At 40.7% G+C, this 20,866-nt stretch overlaps 1 protein-coding gene across 1 annotated transcript in view; it reads right to left on the bottom strand.

Moving 5' to 3' along the window:
- The window catches only part of LOC127947659 (C-Jun-amino-terminal kinase-interacting protein 3), a 144,427-nt gene that overhangs the window by 10,616 nt on the left and 112,945 nt on the right, over window positions 1-20,866 (bottom strand). Inside the window, exons 17-20 of the mRNA XM_052544681.1 lie at window positions 6,817-6,987; window positions 4,886-5,045; window positions 3,808-3,858; window positions 1,048-1,050 (exon numbers count right to left, since the gene is read on the bottom strand). Of these exons, the coding sequence (XP_052400641.1) occupies window positions 1,048-1,050; window positions 3,808-3,858; window positions 4,886-5,045; window positions 6,817-6,987 (385 nt within the window). The remainder of the gene's footprint in view (window positions 1-1,047; window positions 1,051-3,807; window positions 3,859-4,885; window positions 5,046-6,816; window positions 6,988-20,866) is intronic.

Genomic DNA, 20,866 nt, shown 5'->3' with positions numbered 1-20,866 from the left:
TTTCTGAATATTATCAGAGATGTATAAAGTACTAGAGACCCATACTTGAGTAAAAGTACAAGTGCTCTATCAAAAAAGTGACTTGAGTAGAAGTTGAAGTGCTCTTTAAGCACCACACTTAAGTAGAAGTACTAAAGTATTAAAAAAATTTTGTACTTAAGTATTGCAAGTAGTCTATTTTAAAATTTACTACTCAAGTACTGAAAGTAAAAGTACGAGTACTGTGTTATGTAGTTATTAAAGAAAGTAGTCAAAAGTTTGAACATATTGTTTTTACTATTTCAAATGATTAACCTAAAGGACAATCACAATTACTTGACTGTAACTTTTTGTAAACAAAAAACAGATTAAAGGGTTATTTTGCCCAATTTGCAAAATTATGTCATTAATAACTTACCCTCATGTTGTTTCAAACATGTAAGACCTCCGTTTATCTTTGGAACACAGTTTAAGATATTTTAGATTTAGTCCGAGAGCTCTCAGTCCCTCCATTGAAGCTGTGTGTACGGACTACTGTCCATGTCCAGAAAGGTAAGAAAAACATCTTCAAAGTAGTCCATGTGACATCAGAGGGTCAGTTAAATATAAAAAATAGCAAAAACTACGACTTTATTCAGCATTGTCTTCTCTTCCGTGTCTGTTGTTAGACAGTTCAAAACAAAGCAGTTTGTGATATCCGTTTCGTAAACGAATCGTTAGATGTAACCGGATCTTTTTGAAACAGTTCACCAAATCGAACTGAATCGTTTTAAACGGTTTGCGTCTCCAATACGCATTAATCCACAAATGACTTAAGCTGTTTACTTTTTTAATGTGGCTGACACTCCCTCGGAGTTAAAACAAGCCAATATCGCGGAGTAATTCATTTACTCAAACAGTACACTGACTGAACTGATGTGAAGAGAGAACTGAAGATGAACACCGAGCCGAGCCAGATTACGAACAAAAGACTGACTCGTTCACGAGTGAAGAACCGTTTACGAATTCGTGTCCGATTCGAGAACCGAGGAGCTGATGATACTGCGCATGTGTGCTTCAGTCTTTTACTGTCTATGGAAGCAAACCGACACACAGAGCGCTGGACCGAACTGATTCTTTTGGTGATTGATTCTGAACTGATTCTGTGCTAATATTATGAGCCCAGGTAAACCGAAGGCTTGCAATCATTGCCAATGACATCATTACGTCGAGCGCAAAAGAACCGGTGAACTGTTTTCTTCAACCGGTTTATTGAATCGAACTGTCAGAAAGAAATACTGGTGATCCGGAAACCGATGCAACCCGTTCTTGACTCGTGAACGAGTCATTATCTGGCTCGGCTCGGTGTTCATCTCTCTCTTCACAGCAGTTCAGTCAGCACGTGCAGTCTTCTTAATCGCTTGCTTCGCTCAATGATGTGCCAGCTTCATCAAACCTGCCATCTACAGTTCTGGCAGTGGTAATGTGGGTAACGAGTAACGATGCTGCACACAACAAAAATAACGGAGTAAAAGTATTAAACTCACTGAAAATATGTACTGAAGTAAAAGTGGAAGTAGGGGAAAAAAATAATACTCTAGTAAAGTACAGATACCGCCTTTTAGTACTTAAGTACAGTAGTGAAGTAGTTCTACTTCGTTACTATACATCTCTGAATATTATATATATATAATATATAATTTTTCCCAAAGGACCACACTATTTAAATTAAATTGCATTCATGATTTCATAAATATAAAACATGTTGAACAGAAAGCAAACTATATATTAAACTTATTTCCTATTACATTAAATCATAACATGATATATTTGAGCTTTTTAAATTGTAGTTACTTAGTTCATCAAATCCTCTCTTTGAACTGTCACCTTATCGTGGTGGAGAGGTTTGAGTGCCTGAATGATCCTGGGAGCTATGTTGTCTGGGGCTATATGCTCCTGGTAGGGTCTCCCAAGGCAAACAGGTCCTTGGTGACGGGCCAGACTAAGAACAGTTCACAAAACCCCTTATGGCAAAATTAAAATCAAGGACCGTGACGTCGCCCGGCATGGCGCAGCCGGGGCCCCACCCTGGAGCCAGGCCCGGGGTTGGGGCTTGTATGCGAGCGCCTGGTGGCCGGGCCTTCCCCCATGGGGTCCGGCCGGGCTCAGCCCGAAGGAGTGACGTGGGGCCGCCCTACTGTGGGCTCACCACCTGCAGGAGGGAGCATAAGGGGCCGGTGCATAGTGGATCGGGCGACAGTCGTAGGCGAGACCCCCGACGACCCGATGTCTGGACACGGAATCTGGCATTAGGGACGTGGAATGTCACCTCGTTGGCGGGGAAGGAACCTGAGCTTGTGTGGGAGGTCGAGAGGTACCGACTAGAGATAGTTGGGCTCACCTCAACGCACAGCTTGGGTTCTGGAACCACACTTCTTGAGAGAGGCTGGACTCTCTACCACTCTGGAGTTGCCCATGGTGAGAGGCGGAGGGCTGGCGTGGGTTTGCTAATAGCCCCCCAGCTCAGCCGCCATGTGTTGGAGTTTACCCCGGTGAACGAGAGGGTCGCTTCCCTGCGCCTTCGAGTCGGGGATAGGTCTCTCACTGTCGTTTGTGTCTACGGGCCGAACGGCAGTGCGGACTACCCGGCCTTCTTGGAGTCTCTGGGAGGGGTGCTGGAAAGTGCTCCGACTGGAGACTCCGTCGTTCTACTGGGGGACTTCAACGCTCACGTGGGCAGTGACAGTGACACCTGGAGGGGCGTGATTGGGAGGAACGGCCCCCCTGACCTGAACCCGAGCGGTGTTCTGTTATTGGATTTCTGTGCTAACCACGGTTTGTCCATAACGAACACCATGTTCAAGCATAAGGGTGTCCATCAGTGCACGTGGCACCAGGACACCCTAGGCCGGAGGTCGATGATCGACTTTGTGGTCGTGTCATCAGACCTTCGGCCATATGTCTTGGACACTCGGGTGAAGAGAGGGGCGGAGCTGTCAACTGATCACCACCTGGTGGTGAGTTGGATCCGATGGTGGGGGAGGAAGCTGGACAGACTCGGCAGACCCAAACGTACTGTGAGGGTCTGTTGGGAACGTTTGGCCGAGCCCCCTGTCAGAAAGATCTTCAACTCCCACCTCCGGCAGAGCTTCGACCGGATCCCGAGGGAGTCTGGAGATATTGAGTCCGAGTGGACCATGTTCTCCACCTCCATTGTCCATCTATTTCGGATGCCTCCTGGACGCCTTCCCAGGGAGGTGTTCCAGGCACGTCTCACCGGGAGGATGCCCCGGGGAAGACCTAGGACACGCTGGAGGGACTATGTCTCCCGGCTGGCCTGGGAACGCCTCGGGGTCCCACCGGAAGAGCTGGAAGAAGTGGCCAGGGAGAGGGAAGTCTGGGCGTCTCTGCTTAGACTGTTGCCCCCGCGACCCGGCCCCGGATAAGCGGAAGATGATGGATGGATGGATGGATGGATAGTTCATCAAATGCTGAATGATTTTCATGGACCACTGTATTTGAATTACTTTTAAATTGAAACATGGTACTACATTTACATTTAAGGTTATCTTGCAATAACGCTGACTAATAAATTATGATGACTGGTACAGTTATATCAGTAAAGGTTGTATGTTACTGTAAAATCAGAAAAAGATCTTAAATGCGGAAAATACTACGGTATAAATACCAGAGGTTTCATTTCTAAAGATATATTCAACTTAGCAAAGACATAATTTTCTGCTGTGTCTACGCAGTGATTTGCTGACTGAGGCTGAGTCAGGTTAGGGCTGGGAGTTAAAGGGACAGGGTGGGAGAGGTGCATGCTGGTCCTCTTCCGCTCAGACTTGCCTGCATCCTCTTCACTGTGGGATCTTGAGCACTGTCCGCCTGCGGGACGTTCTGCGGGAGATCACAGTTAGAGCCACGCTAAATGCACTGTATTCTTCTTCACATTTTACTGTCTGTAGCTGTACAGCAAAATGAGCAAAGACAGTAAGCATGTCTGTCTCTCTTATGTAGTATTGGGAAGCTTAAATTATTTTAGCAAAACAGTTTATTTGCACGGTTCATGTAAACAAACAATTCACTGATAAAATTAACAAATCACAGTGCAAACACAAATGCAACAATGCATTGTAATTTTATATATTAGAGTATTTATTCATATTTTGAATATTAGTTTTACTTTCACTTAATTTTCATTTTTGTTATTTTATTTGAAAAAAAAAAAGTCATATTTACCTTTATTTTTAGTTTATTATTATTATTTTTAAATTCATTTTAGTGTTTCATCTTATTTATTTAAACATTGTATTTCAGTTAGTTTCCAAGGTTACATTTCTTTTTTAATAATTTATAAATGTTTATACTCTACGTGTGTGTGTGTGTGTATAAATATATATAATATATATAAATTAAAAACGATTTTAATAGTTTTTTTTATTTAGTTCTTTTATTTTGTTCTTTATTTAGTTTTTTAAAAAATTCTAGCATTTTTTTTTTGTCAAATATTAAGTGAAAATCTATTCTTCATCACAATTTTTTTTTTTTAATTATTATTAAATTATAAATTCCAGATAAATTCATTTTAATGATTTCACCATAATATACAGTATTTGTTGTGGATGTAAGCTCTAAATGCTGAATTAAAGTCATCTGATAAACTGTTTCATACTAACCCATTTTTTCCCCCACTAAATTGCTCTTGCACATCTTCAACAAACCATTAATCACCTCACATAAACTCAGATGCCCATTCCCTATCTTGGGAGGAGCTATAGGAAATGCCCTTTTGGTGCACGCTTTTGGTGCATTTGGCTCCATATTTTTTTCTCTTCTATTTGACTTCCTGACAAAACAGAGGCACTTCAGTCTCCAGGTGGAGATAAATTTAATAGAGATCAAGGGTCAACATAGGGGCAGATACCTGTTTCAGTCGGGACGGGACACTCCAGCCACAGGTCTGCATGGGGCCGTCCTTCCGGCGCATTTGCTCGCGCACCTGCCGGTACTGCTCTCGACGCTGCTCTCTGCGTGTACAGGGCGCAGAATCGCTGAGGAGAGACGCAACACCATTACTGGGCAGTCTACAGGGCGAAGAGAAAGAGAGAGAGCGAGCAGTCAGCGAAAGTGCGAGAGAACCAGCCAGCCGAGGCCAAAAACAAATGCCAGACACACTGCGGGATGTGATACATTTCATTTATATTTCTTTATTTGGCAAATGTTATTTAATGGAGTGCGAGGGAAGCAGACTTAAAAAAAAAAATTTGATATGTATATGTTGATATGATCTAATGGTTTGAAATGTAAATGTATAAAAATGCTCTGATGAATTAAGCAATAAATGCATAAAAAAATTATTTTTCATTATTTATAAGTGATTAGATAATAATGAACTAATAATTTAAAAAACATTCAAAAGCAATAAATAAGTGATATGCTAAGAATTAGTTGTATGGTTTGTTAATTAATTTACAATTGATTCATTAATGATTAACTAATAATTTACAAACAATGATTCACAAATGATTAATAAGTAATATGCTAAGGATTTACAAATCTGTTCATTATAAAATAATCAAACGGATCCTTAGTAAAAGGAAAAATTATACTAAAGTTTTTTTTTTCAAGGTAAGTGGTTGCATACAATTTATATTAGCTACATTATTTTTTTTTAAGTAAGTTAACTAAATGTGTTTATTTAAATGTAGCTAAAATAAACTGATTGCAACCACTTATATAAAAAAAGTAAATGAAATTAATCATTTTTTTTCAGAAGAGTTACTAGTTAATATATTATTAATCACTAATAAATCATTGAAATGTCAACATTGTACTATTATCTCAGTGTTCTAAATATTCCATGTGTCTCAGAGAAAACATCTGTCTAAAATCTGCCCTTACATTGCAGTACACACTACAAAGTATTCAAAACCAGTTGTGTAAATGCTTGAATAAATCAAATTGCAAAGCTTTCTGCATCCAGTAATCGACAGTGTAAACTAATATATTAACTAGTAACTTATTAACCATTTACTAAGGATCTCTTTGATTATTTCATGATGCTCCTTTTTAAGATGACTTATGGCAGATTTGTAAATCGTTAGCATATTACTTAATCATTTGTGAATGTTTATTCATGTTTTGTAAATCATTAGATAATAATCATCTAATCACTTGTACATGATTTATAACTCTATCCACAAAACACAGATAAAAATATTAACATACCACTTATTAATTTATGAACCCATAATTATGTTTTGTAAATGATTAGTTCATCATTAACAAAACATGTATAAATGCCTTACAACTGAACGTTATAATAAAGTGTTACCAAATGCACAAATTAAAATGTAAATTAAAACTGAAAATATAAAAATTTAAGCCAATTAAAAATCTAAATAAAAATCATAACCGTTTATGAATACTAAAATCATTTTTTAATGGTTTTATCCCAAAAAATAATACACAGTTATATGCATGTTCCCTGAGAACTAAACCTCACAACCTAAATTAAGTATTAAATAAATGCTAAAAAATGTAAAAAAAAAAAATGCATGTTTTCTTTTAGAGATAATGTTAGAATTAGTCTGTATTTTTTATTATTAGTTTTATTTAAAACCATAAAATTCTATGCTATTTCCTTGGATAACCTAAGTAAAGGTCTGAGTGAGTCAAATGCAGCATTAGCGCACAGCATTTAGCAGGAGTCAGCTTTCCTGAGCAGAAGAAAGAGAGAGAACAGACATGGGGGACAGAGGAAGAGGGAGGACAAACAGACAGGTACAGTGTGTGGATGAGGATGTGAGGACAGATGGGACAAAGACTCGGTCAGGTATGCATGTTTCTTCTCACTCTTCAGGCATGAACTCCAGTGTGCCGCTGGAGGTGGAGATCTGGCACATGGTTTGGGAGCGTCTCTGGTTGTAGCCAGCAGGAGAGGGAGACCTGTAGTGAATGTTGACACTGGTGTACGGCCGTTTCACTGGAGGAGGGCTCGCAGATGAACTAAAAAGACGTGCAAAGCTGGAGAAATACACAGCAAAGTAAGCAGGAAAAGAAACAGGAAAGCAGATGTAAATTATAAAATTAGTAATAAAACTACTTGGACATCATTAAGATATTTCAGCTGGTTGAAATCTTTTCCCTTTCTTACATACTGATTTAAAGGGGTCATATGCCCATTTTCCACAAGTTGATATTATTCTTAAGGGTCATAATGAAAAGTCTGTAACATAGTTTGGTTAAAATTTCTCAATGATAGTGTAAAAAACACCTTTTTTGCCCTGTCAAAATCCTCTCTTTTTAGAGCAGGCAGTTTTGTAGCGTTTTCCTTTACATGCTAATGAGCTCTGCTGACCCCGCCCCTCTCTTCCAAGCCGCTCTCAGAGGAACTGATTGATTTAGCTGCATTCATCATGAAACTTGCTAATTAGCACATTATTAGGAAAGGCGATCTGCAAAGATTATATAAAAAAAAATAAAAAAAAATAAACACTTCTTCTGTGGATGAAGCTGGATCACAAATGATTCGAGCCAACATAGATGCATTTAAGTAGATCAGGGGCACATTCCCTTCAAAAACAAATGTAATCACTGTGTCTTCAGCGGCTCAGATGTCGTGAGTAAACGACGACTGCTATGTTCATTATTATATCCAACAACAAAACACCTCTATCACTTAGGAGTCATTCTAGTCTACATCTGCTCCACTAGTGAAACAATGGTGGACTGATTTCAGCTCACTCAGGGTGAGTGTAAGGAAAGACACCAGTCTGCACTGAAACACCACTGTCAATCAAACTATCGTGGGAGGGGCCTGTCTGTGTGATGTCACATGTGAGATCGACTTGATTTCAGTGTTGGGCAAGTTACTCTGAAAATGTATACAAATTGATGATTACTGATTACTCCTTTTAAAAGTAATCGTTACTGTTCTGATTAATTTATTTCAAAAGTAATTGGTTACATTACTAGTTACATTAATTATTCTCTAAATGAAATTTATGAAATGCAAGCATACACGTGATAAAATAAATGCCACATTTCCACTGCAGGAACTTTACCCAGGAACTAGGGACTTTGGCCTGGTACTTGGTGTGTTTCCACCGCAGGAACTAAATAAAGTTCTGGGTAAAAAAATGCCCCTCAAAAAGTCCCTGCTGGCGTGGTGGTACTTTTTCAAAGTTCCAGAACTTTCGGGAGCGTGACTTGGGCGCTAAACATCCTGATTGGTTCACGCAGCATTGGTTGAGTTCAACCACCATTTATTCAGATCCTTTTCAAAATATTACTGTTATTGTGCAATGAAATGTAATTTCAGAATGTATTTGTTTAAAACTCAAATTTGTGGTTTATTTATAAAGACAGTGCCTATTTAAATATGTGTTTCGCCATTCTCGGAGACAAGATCAGCAGGAGCTAAGTACTTATTAGGGGTGTAACGATACTATTCGTATTGAACCGTTCGGTACGAGGCTTTCGGTTCGGTACGCGGTACGCATTATGTACCGAACGGTTCGTTGGACTAATTAATTAAATTTGGAAAATAAAAAAGGTGTGTGAAAAATAATGTTATGCGTTCAACAAGGTAGCCCAATAACCCAAACGACGTAACAGGCAACGCCCCTGACACCCCCGAAAAAAAACAAAAACACCAACTTATATGTTTATGTTAGGCTACTCAGTCAGGCGCTCGCTCACTCAGTACGTGCTGAAGGCTCGGTACTACGGAGCCCCGCACGTCACCTGTAGGAGAAAAAAAAATCAATCCGTGGCAACGGTTTTGCAATCCGTCCCCTCAGTTTATAAACCGTACTCATGAATTAATAAACTGTTCACTCAGTTTAACAAATCGTACCCACAGATTTACAAACCGTGCCCACGAATTCCCAATCCATGCGCTCAGATTGTGTAAACCGTACCCTCGGTTTTTGAATCCGTTCCCTCGGATTTGAAAACTGACACGCATTTTACACATTAACAGTGAAACATGCATCTAACTCCGGCAGGTGGGTGGAGCTTAGTATAATAAAATCACAAAAATAAGTCTTCATGTTAAGAAAGAATTGTACACAAACATTTCCAAATCTGTCAAAGGTTATTTAAAAATAAAGCAATTCACAAATTATTTTATGACAAACATTTTTACTGTCTTGTACTCATTTATTTAGCCTACAAATTAAAATTATAAAAATAACTTTATTTTTATCATTATTATATATTATTAAACAGGTTATGCATAAGAATCTTTTATCCAAAACAACTTACAAAAGAGGAAAAAATTTATCCAGAGTCAGTCACAATGCCAGGATTATTGCAAAATAATAATCAAGTGCTATTATAAGATTATCACCAATTGAACAAGATTTTAATGCGCATCTTTCTTATTAAATCTTTGTATTCCACCTCGTACTACACTTGATAAAGAATCACTTAAGACACTTTGCTGTAAACCTATTCCATATAATAATATTCAATGAAACTATGTTAACACGTAGGAGCTTGCTGCATGAATCCGTGAGTATGGTTTACAAATCCGAGGGAACGGATTGCGAAAGCGTGCGCACGGATTATGAATTTGTGGGTAGGCCTACGTATTCAAAAACCGAGGGTACGGTTTACAAAATCTGAGCGCACGGATTGGAAATTCATGGGCACGGTTTGTTAATCCGTGGGCACAATTTGTTAAACCGAGGGAACATTTTATGAATTCGTGAGTACGGTTTATAAACTGAGGGGACGGATTGCAAAACTGTCGCCACGGATTGATTTTTTTTCTCCTACAGGTGACGTCCCGGGCTCCGTACTACGGACATGACCGCAGCGAATGGTGCATTTACGTTATAGCCGCGGATATGAGACCTTACTCTGTAGTGGAAAACGCAGGTTTTAAGAACATGCTTAATGTAATTGAGATCCATTACAATATTCCTTCATGAGCCAATTTCAGCCAGACCATAATTCCTGCTTTGTTCCAAAAAACATAAGCCCAAATAGAGAACCATTTGAGTAAAAACACACTCAATATAAAGAGTTATAGAGTTCCATATAAAAAGAGTTCTCCTCGGAGCATGAATTTAATTGGCTTTGACGGACATCAGTTCTTGGCAATTCCTCATTTGGCCTCTCACGTCAGGCAGGTTCGAAATTACACTGTGGGCATCATGCATGTTGGCTCTTGCCACCTCTTCCTCATCCCAGTCAGTCGCTATAACGTTGGTTCTGATGCTGCTTGCGTTCCAGGCATGTTTTTGAACTCGTAATCACTATTTCATACCACGACTAACGACTTTGTACCGTTCCAGGCAAGTTACGCCAAACTTTCTGAGCGCAAGGAATTGTAGCTAGACTATTTATTTTATTGCAACGTTACATTGACCTAAAATCGTTTTTTCAACGTTTACCACTTGCATAAACACTGCATCCATAGGCAGTATTATTCGTAGGGGCTGCCATCGTTGTTTCGCGTGCTGTGTGACCTCGAAACTCGGAGTACATCGATCTAGTACGAGTTCACGGGTGGGAAGTCATGGGTTTGACTGCCGTTCCAGTACTTTCATGGGTTTAAGGTGGGAAAACACGGGTTACGGGTTGCCTGAAACGCGGCATCATGCCAGGTTGAGGCTACCTTTCCTCTACCTCGACTTCTCGCCAACGTGACGTCATCACCGAGTTGCGTAAAAAAACGTTCATACCAAAAACGTAAAAATAAACTGGTCTTTAAGACCATTTTTGAGGCATTTTCAAAATGAAAAATCTTGAGTGAGTTATGTACCCATTAATCGAAAGTGGTGGTTAACCTGCAACATGGCCTTTAATTTTAGGAATGCAATGGCAAAACAGAAGCGTGGAGATGAGTCCTAGCTGAAACTCATCAGTTTCATCACTTCATCAGTTGAGCGTGTTCGCTGACTGAATTCCGGAGTCTGGCAAATTCCCTCATCATAAACATCAAAGCGCAGATGTATGTACAATGTAAGAGATTCATTTCACAGTTTATACAGCTTTAGTGATTATAACAATTGTTTTGTTTTGTTTTTTGAGAAAATCAGCTGAAACAATAACTATAAGAATAACTTGAATCTTGAGATTGCTTAAACTCACAAAAGATCAATGTTAGTATTAATGTCACTCTCTCTATATAATTTATTCCCTGTTTGAATAATCATGGAAAAGAAACATTACGTAATTATACATTTTTGCCATTATTATTAAATTGTTATCTTGTTAAATAATTTTTTTTGTCCCATTAAAAAAATATTTACCCTACATGACACCCATGTCTGTTTCTTGACAAAAAAAAGATGTGTTTTTGATGTTTAATACATGGTGGCGGAGCCAGTATGTTTTTCGTAAGGGTGGTCAGGGAGGGGCCAGACACCAGTCTGGGGTGGCACAGAAATCTTCATTATTTCAATATAAAAATATGTTTGATTATAATGTACTGGACTGTTTTAGTGCCTAAAACACAACTGAGTACAATTAACTTCTACTTAACTGTAATTGAGATATTTGTCAAGTCAAGTCACCTTTATTTATATAGAGCTTTAAACAAAATACATTGCATCAAAGCAACTGAACAACATTCATTAGGAAAGCAGTGTGTCAATAATGCAAAATGACAGTTAAAGGCAGTTCATCATTGAATTCAGTGATGTCATCTCGACGGCGGCAAGGAACCGAAACTCCATCGGTGACAGAATGGAGAAAAAAACCTTCGGAGAAACCAGGCTCAGTTGGGGGGCCAGTTCTCCTCTGCTGCAGCCTGCAATTGAACTACTAGTTTCGTCTGGTCAAAGTCAGATTGTGCAGAAGAATCATCTGTTTCCTGTGGTCTTGTCCTGGTGGTCTTCTGAGACAAGGTCTTTACAGGGGATCTGTATCTGGGGCTCTAGTTGTCCTTTCTAGGTGCTGATCCACCATCTGGTCTGGAAACGTACTGGATCCGGGTGACTGCAGTGACCTGCTGAGCTGGATACATTCTGGATCTGGTAGCTACGGTGACCTCGGAATAAGAGAGAAACAGACTAATATTAGTGTAGATGCCATTCTTCTAATGATGTAGCAAGTACATCGGGTGGTTTAACGGATTTGGATATTAAAAGCATATTAGTATGTTATGTGTAAGCCAGGTTAAAGAGATGGGTCTTTAATCTAGATTTAAACTGCAAGAGTGTGTCTGCCTCCCGAACAATGTTAGGTAGGTTATTCCAGAGTTTAGGCGCCAAATAGGAAAAGGATCTGCTGCTCGCAGTTGATTTTGATATTCTAGGTATTATCAAATTGCCTGAGTTTTGAGAACGTAGAGGATGTAGAGGATTGTTATGTAAAAGGAGCTCATTCAAATACTGAGGTGCTAGACCATCCAGGGCTTTATGAGTAATAAGCAATATTTTAAAATCTATACAATGTTTGATAGGGAGCCAGTGCAGTGTTGACAGGACCGGGCTAATATGGTCATACTTCCTGGTTTTAATAAGAACTCTTGCTGCTGCATTTTGGACTAGCTGTAGTTTGTTTACTAAGCATGCAGAACAACCACCCAATAAAGCATTACAATAATCTAACCTTGAGGTCATAAATGCATGGATTAACATTCCTGCATTTGACATTGAGAGCATAGACCGTAATTTAGATATATTTTTGAGATGGAAAAATGCAGTTTTACAAATGCTAGAAACATTGCGATCAAATAGCACACCTAGGTTCCTAACTGATGACAAGGAATTGACAGAGCAGCCATCAAGTCTTAGACAGTGTTCTAGGTTATTACATGCAGAGTTTTTAGGTCCTATAATTAACACCTCTGTTTTTTCAGAATTTAGCAGTAAGAAATTACTCGTCATCCAGTTTTTTATATCGACTATGCATTCCATTAGTTTTTCAAATTGGTGTGTTTCACCGGGCCGCGAAGAAATATAGAGCGGAGTATCATCAGCATAACTGTGAAAGCTAACACCATGATTCCTGATGATATCTCCCAAGGGTAACATATAAAGCGTGAAGAGTAGCGGCCCTAATACTGAGCCTTGGGGTACTCCATACTGCACTTGTGATTGATATGATACATCTTCATTCACTGCTACGAACTGATGGCGGTTGTTAATGAGGTATTCTAGCAGGGCTAGTTCATCAAGGGTTTTAGCCAGTAAACAGGATGGTGTATCGATCAGGACACAGGAATGAAGACGAGGAGATGTAATTTCTTCAATTAACTGTATTGAGATCCAGCAGTATTCATCAGAACATTCCAATATCCAGCATTGTCATTATAGTCTGATAAAAAACAAATAAATCACCATTAGGTACTGATTACTATGCAACGTAAATAATAAATCCACACAAATAATACAAATCAGGATCATCAAACATAAATATATCAATAAACATTGCTATGTCCCTTTAAACATAATCTACAATTACATAATGAGGATATTATTTCTTTCACATAATAGCTTTACCTCCTATATCAATGACCAGTTTACCTAAACTATATTAAAAAGGGGTTGACTTTTTAGTCAGACTTGCAGACTTGACGGAGCGTACCTCTCTCTCCCACACTCCTCCAAAGAGGAGCTGCTGGGGGGTTAAACTGAAACTTAATCCTCTGACACGCGAGTCGTTTCCGCAAGGTTGGCTCCATACTGGCAAAAGCCTCTCTAAGTTCCCGTTCTCCTCCTCTGAAGTTGGTCCCCTGGTCTGACAACAACTCTGCAGGTGTCCCCCTTCTGGCGATGAACCGTCTTAGGGCCATCAAGTAAGCATCCGCATCCATATTTCTGAGGAGATCCAAGTGTACCGCCCTGGTTGTTAAACACTTAAATATTATCCCCCAGCATTTCTCTTGGCGTCTGCCCATCTTCACAAACATGGGTCCAAAACAATCCACGCCAGTGGAATGGAAGTTGGGTTTGTGTAGTCGGAGACGAGCAACGGGAAGGTCCACCATTCGGGGAATGGAAGGCTGAGCTCTCCAGCGCTGACATTCGGCACAAGTACGCTGATGTCTGCGAATCGCCTCCCTTCCATGGATTATCCAGAACGACCGCCGCATCTCTGCGAAGACCCGCTCTGGATCAGGATGGAGCAGGTCGCTATCAAACCTTTGGATAAGCAAGCGTGTAACTGGGTGTGAGGCATCCAGAACTACAGGGTGCAATGTCAAGTCATCTTGACCTTCCAAACGTCGTAACCGACCTCCTACTCGAATGAGGTCCGTGGATTTATCTAACTCTGGAGCCAAGGTGAGTAATCGACTCCCAGATGAGACAGGTTTCCCAGCTGCAAGGAGTTTGTAGTCCTCTGGAAATGACTGTTGTTGGGCCCGCTGCAGAACAATCATCTCTGCCTGTTGGTACTCTTCAGGATTAGGTGGTGAACTTGAAGGGTTTGGTCCTAGGATTTCTAGAGCAGTGGCATCTATGAGCTCCTGCCAGGTTTGGTACACCTTGTCATCCCTGCTGATTGATATTGGTGAGGTAATCGTTACTCCACAGAAGGTGGTCTTCCGGAGTTCCACATTGTCCTCAAATGGCTCAGTGCTGGGTCTTTCTGGCCAGGTGGCTGGGTTCTGGAGAAGGAAGGGAGGTCCTTGGGACCATCGGTTGGGATCTATTAGGGCCACATCCCCTTGATGTCTCCACTAACAGCTATGGGATGTTCACGAAATCTCAATAAGACTCCCAGCAAGGGGGCACCAAGGGTAGGGCTAGGAAGCAGGTACTGGTTCAGGGTCTGCCCAAGGTACAGGTGAGAGCAGTTAAAGACCAGGCGGTTCTTTCCGTTGTGGCTGACGAGATGATGTGAGATGTACCATCCTTCTTTGGTAGATGTCTCCTCAGTGACTTCCTTCATAGCACCTGTTTCTATGAGCTTCTGCATTTCCATCTTGTACGCATCTGCTAGTTTAGGGTCCTTTAAAAGTCGCCTCTCAGTACTACATAACTGACTCCTTTGGCGAGTGCAAAGGTGGCATGCCTGGATGGCGCAGCAATGGTGTGGCGTACCTAAGAATTCCATCTACATTAGTACAGACCATCTTGGCTTCAAGCAATGCTACATCCTGCTGATCCAGCTTCGACCGAGTCACCTCTCTTTCATGTCGGTAAGGTACAGTGTCTACTTGCCAGAGCCTCTCAACATGCTTGTAAAGCTCATCCATTGGTGGCGCAGATGAAGTAAACAGACACTGTGCAGGTTGGATTGGCCACCCCCTGAATGGGGTAGGGCCTTGAAGAGTCCACCCGAGCCTGGGAAAGACTGCGGCTGGGCCACCTGGTGGACCAAGCCTGACTGGTTCGACAGGTGCTATCAGCTGAGGGTTGTCGGAGCCTACAAGGAGTGTAGGCTGAGCATCTCTTAAGGCAGGTAGGGCAATGCCACTTAGGTATTTATATTTCCTCTTCAGACGGTCAATGGGGTAAGTGTGCTGTGCTAGGCTGAGGCGGCCAGCCGTGAAGGCACCATTGATCTTATAGCTGGTGTGAGGGTTTGCGGCTGGTGAGACATGGAAAGACACTGTGTGGCCATGGAGGATCTGGATGTCCTGTCGGACTGTACGCAAAGGAAGCGCTTCAGGAGTGCCCTTTATGCCAAGAAACTTAGCTGCTGCTGTCAACAACATGGTCCTCTCTGACCCATCATCGAGGATCGCAAAGGTATCAAGTGTCTGGTCCTCATAATGTACAAGCACAGGGACGACCTTTAACATGACTCGATTCCCGGCTCCAGGTCTGTCCAGGTAGAGCGAGTCAGCCGCAGAGCTGGTTAAGCAGCTCTCTTCTTTAACAGCTACATCTTTATTGCCCCTCTCTGCTCTTGTATTTATCTCGTGAAGAGCCAGTAGTTTTCCCTGACAGTAGTTGCAAGGTTTCTTCAATGTGCACTGAGCAGATTGATGAGTTTGTGCACAGCGCCAGCACCGCTTGTTAACCCGTATCCACTCTCTAAGCTGGTCTTTGGAGAGTTTGGTGACCGCACTGCATTGACTAAGATAATGCTCAGTACTCTCACAGTAGGCACAGTAAGCTTTACTCTTGGCCCCTCTGCTGGTTGAACTCTCTTTGTGGTACAAAGATGCTGTCTCTCTTGACTCACCAGCTCCATGTAGGATGGTCACTGTTTGTCTTCCAGGACGACCATCAATCTTTACATTCTGCCTTTCCTTTATGCTGCGTCCAGTAGCCTGACTGTCGAAGCCCTGACACCATGATTCATAGCCGAGCCATTCTGCCAAATCATGTAGAGTGTGGGTCGCCCCTAACTGCTTGAACTGATGTCGACGGAAATCAGCTCGCTGTTCCGAAGGGAGCTTACTTAGCAGATGAGCAACATGTGAGCCACAGTTGAGTTCAATTTTCCCTTCAGGACCCAGAGTCCGCAACAAGCCCACTAAAGATTGTATCTGAAGAGAGAACTTCTGGAATGCCATAGTATCACCACGCCTTACTTCGGGGGTTTCTAGAACACTTGCTATTTTCTTTAAGGCAAGTTGATGAGGCTGACCAAATTTGTCATGGAGGGCTGACATAGTGTCACTATAGGGGGTTGGCGAGTTTTGATAAGCATCAGCTATAAGTTTAGCTTCCTCCAGCTTTAAATGATTCACAAGTATTTGATACTTGAAGAGTTCTGTAGCATTAGATGGGAGTAGGTTTTCTAGAGCTATGCGAAGCCGTGCAAATTCACTGGGATCCGGGTGAATGAACTTTGGATTGTGGGTTGGGGCCCTCGATACACTTGTTCATTCCCTGGCAGCTGCATAAACTGATTAGGTGGTGGCATTCCATGTACCGTTCCAGTGGCTGCTAAAGGATGGTAGGTTCGGGCAGGTGCTGATTGCATCACAGGTGCATGAGCTGGGGCAGGGTGTGTGAGCAACTGAGAGGGTCGTGTAGAGAGGTATGGTTATATCTCTTTATCAGAAGTAGGAGCGGGATACTGAGAAGGCAGTGGAGGCTTACAAAGCCTACATACTCTAGCTTCAGGGGAAAGGTTGTGATGTCTATCGTCTAGCACCTTGTTCATCAACCCTGAGATTGCACATCCCTCTTGACACGTTCTCATCAGGTTCAGGCCAGGGTGGAGGATCAGGCCAGTCCTCCTGCTCCATTTCCTTTGAGTGTGCTGCAACAGCGAAACTCCTTGAGGTTACAGCATCAGCTTGTGGAGATGTGGGATTACTATAGTTTGAGGTTGGGCTATTAACTTGGGCCAGGTCTGCTCTCAGTGAGCGGGCTACCTCCAGTAGCTCTTTCATCTCGCGCCGTGCTTCATTGAGTTCCTTTATGCCCATTTGAAAGGCCTGTTGTGTTTGGAGCAGTTTAGTATTCTCCTCTCGAATAGCTCTGATTTCCTCAAAGAAACGAGAATCCAAATATGGGCTCTGATGGGATGAGGGTATCCGCACAGGCTGGCTAAGCCCATCTAAATCCCTCCTCTGGCTGTGGTCTGGGGCTAGCTGAGGAAACTCAGGGTGAGCAGCATTCCCGGAGAGGTGGGCTGTCTTGGAAGAGAACGCCCTCCTATCCAAGGCAGGGGATGAGAGGCCCCATTGGTGCTGATCTCGTTGACTATATCCCATATAGTCCACTTCAAAGTCCTGAAGTCTGACAGGTCGACGTATTTGACGTTTAGGCCTCACATCAGGATACATCTCTTCATCTGACTCCATCCTGAATACTGCTCTCGGGCTCGAAGGACCAATGTTAATGAGGTATTCAAGCAGGGCTAGTTCCTCAAGGGTTTTAGCCAGTAAACAGGATGGTGTATCGATCAGGACACAGGAATGAAGACAAGGAGATGTAATTTCTTCAATTAACTGTATTGAGATCCAGCAGTATTCATCAGAACATTCCAATATCCAGCATTGTCATTATAGTCTGATAAGAAACAAATAAATCACCATTAGGTACTGATTACTATGCAACGTAAATAATAAATCCACACAAATAATAGAAAATCAGGATCATCAAACATAAATATATCAATAAACATTGCTATGTCCCTTTAAACAATCTACAATAACATAATGAGGATATTATTTCTTTCACATAAAAGCTTTACCTCCTATATCACTGACCAGTTTACCTAAACTATATTAAAAAGGGGTTTACAGAAGGAGAAATGGCAATCCTCTGGACAGAAAGGCTACTGCACAACAGCGTCTGCAAGTGGTCTCCCGAGCACGATATTAATTCTTCTTAATTCAATGTTATAAACGTTACTACGTAATTTAAACATCAGGAAGCTCACATCAGTTAAATTAGTATTTCCTACAGTATTTTACAGCATAAACATTGTTCTATCGCTGTACATCTCACTCATCACGCTGGGCATGTTAATGCAATGTAATTCTACAGTATAGAAACACAAACACAATGAAGTGACCACTTACTTTTTGTCATGAACTCAACACATAAATATTGGAAGCTGGATCGTTCAGAACAGATAAAGGAAACTACACAACACAGGTATGTAGGCTGAACTATGCTGCTGAACTTGAACACTTTCCCGAACTCACTATAACCACACTAACTACACACTTCCTCTCCGTAATCACCGAGTCTTAAAGTGGCAGGCACCCAGAAATGTCAGAGCCTTTTATACAGCGGTCATATAAGTACGATTTAAACCATGCTAATGCACTTCCATTTATTCCAACAAAGTGTTCAAGTCTATGCAAAAGAATGTTGTGGTCAATTGTGTCAAACGCATCACTAAGATCCAATAAAACTAATAGAAAGATACAACCATGATCAGATGATAAGAGCAGGTCATTTGTAACTCTAAGGAGAGCAGTCTCAGTACTATGATATGGTCTAAATCCTGACTGGAAATCCTCACATATACAATTTTTCTCTAAGAAGGAATATAATTGTGAGGATACCACCTTTTCTAGTATCTTGGACAGAAAAGGGAGATTCGAGATTGGTCTATAATTAACTAGTTCTTTGGGGTCAATTTGTTGTTTTTTGATGAGAGGCTTAATAACAGCCAGTTTGAAGGTTTTGGGGACATATCCTAATGAAAATGAGGAATTAATCGTAGTCAGAAGAGAATCTATGACTTCTGGAAGCACCTCTTTTAGGAGCTTAGATGGTATAGGGTCTAACATACATGTTGTTGGTTTAGATGATTTAACAAGTTTTGTTTTCCTCCAGCTGCGCTCAATTTTTCGGGCTGCTCTCTTTAGGGTGTGAGTATGCACATTATACCATGGTATCATACTGGTTTTCTTAACCTTCCTTAAGCGTAAAGGAGCAACTGTATTTAAAATGCTAGAAAAGAGAGAGTCCGTAGTTTCTGTTACATCATCAAGTTGTTCTGAGGTTTTGGATATGCTAAGGAATTTGGATACATCAGGAAGATAACTTAAAAAGCAGTCTTTTGTGGTAGAAGTGATGGTTCTTCCATACTTGTAACAAGAAGTAGAATTTACAATTTTGGCTATATGAAGTTTGCACAAAACTAAATAATGATCTGAGATATCATCACTTGGCTGCATAATTTCAACACTATTAACATCAATTCCATGTGACAGTATTAAATCTAGAGTATGATTTCGACAAGAAGTAGGTCCTGAAACGTTTTGTCTAACCCAAATAGAGTTCAGAATGTCTATAAATGCTGATCCCAATGCATCTTTTTCAATATCAACATGGATATTAAAATCACCAACTATTAAAACTTTATCTGCAGCCAGAACTAACTCGGATGTAAAATCACCAAACTCTTTAATAAAGTCTGTATGGTGCCCTGGTGGCCTGTATACACTAGCCAGTACAAACATAACAGGGGATTTATGATTAACATTGTTTCTCTTGATAATGTTATATGAAGCACCATTACTTCAAACGAGTTATACTTGATGCCTGCCCTCTGAGAAATCCTGAAAATGTTGTTATAAATTGAAGCAACACCTCCCCCTTTGCCTTTTAGACGCAGCTCATGTTTATAACAGTAATCTTGGGGGGTGGACTCATTTAAAGTAACGTAATCATCAGGTTTTAGCCAGGTTTCTGTCAAACAGAGCACATTTAGATTATGATCAGTGATCATATTATTTACAAAAAAATGTTTTTGTAGAAAGGGATCTGATATTCAATAAGCCAAGCTTTATCATTTGTTTATCCGTATTGCATCTGTTTTTTATTTGTTGAACCTCAATTAAATTGTTAATCTTAACTTGGTTTGGACGTTTTTTATTTATTTTCTAGTTCGGGGAACAGACACAGTCTCTATAGTGTGATATCTAGGTGAAAGAGTCTCTATGTGCTGAGAATTAGCTGACCTCTATGACGTGAAGTAGCTAGCATACGGTCGGTTTAGCCAGTCTGTCTGCTTCCTTACCTGGGCTCCAGTTAGTAAATTAGATCAAGTAATACTGGGTGAATATGACATTTTTTGTATTATTCCTAACCTAAAGGTATTTTAATAAAGGGGCTCACTATAGCTTTATTGTTTATTCAGCTTCTGGAAACTCCCAAATGCTTGCTCTCCAACATTGCTTACTCCTGGACATAGTGATAAAAATGTGAAAAAGGCTGAAGTCAACAATCATAAATGCCAGAGTTATTTTATGCATTTAAAAGTTTTCATTTTTGGATATTTTCTAGTATAAGTGTACTGGGCTCACATTTATTTGTGCATTTAAATAACAAACAAAAAATACATATCATCTTGTTCCTTATGGTAATCTCGAATTGCAGAATATATTTTAGTCGAAATATAAAAAATGTCACATATATAGTAGCCTAAGAACAAAATAGCCAACGTATTATTATTATGAGGCACTTTCTTGCAGAATTTCACTGAACATATCAGACAACAGGGGGCATGCCCCTCATCTGATGCAGAGACGAGTCTTTTTTTCTGCGCTCTGATCTGTCAGATCCGTCTCCTC

Source organism: Carassius gibelio, chromosome A3, assembly GCF_023724105.1.
Source record: "Carassius gibelio isolate Cgi1373 ecotype wild population from Czech Republic chromosome A3, carGib1.2-hapl.c, whole genome shotgun sequence".
NCBI lineage: Eukaryota > Metazoa > Chordata > Actinopteri > Cypriniformes > Cyprinidae > Carassius > Carassius gibelio.
The sequence above is the reverse complement of the archived record's forward strand: the minus strand, read 5'-3'. Positions and strand labels throughout refer to the sequence as shown.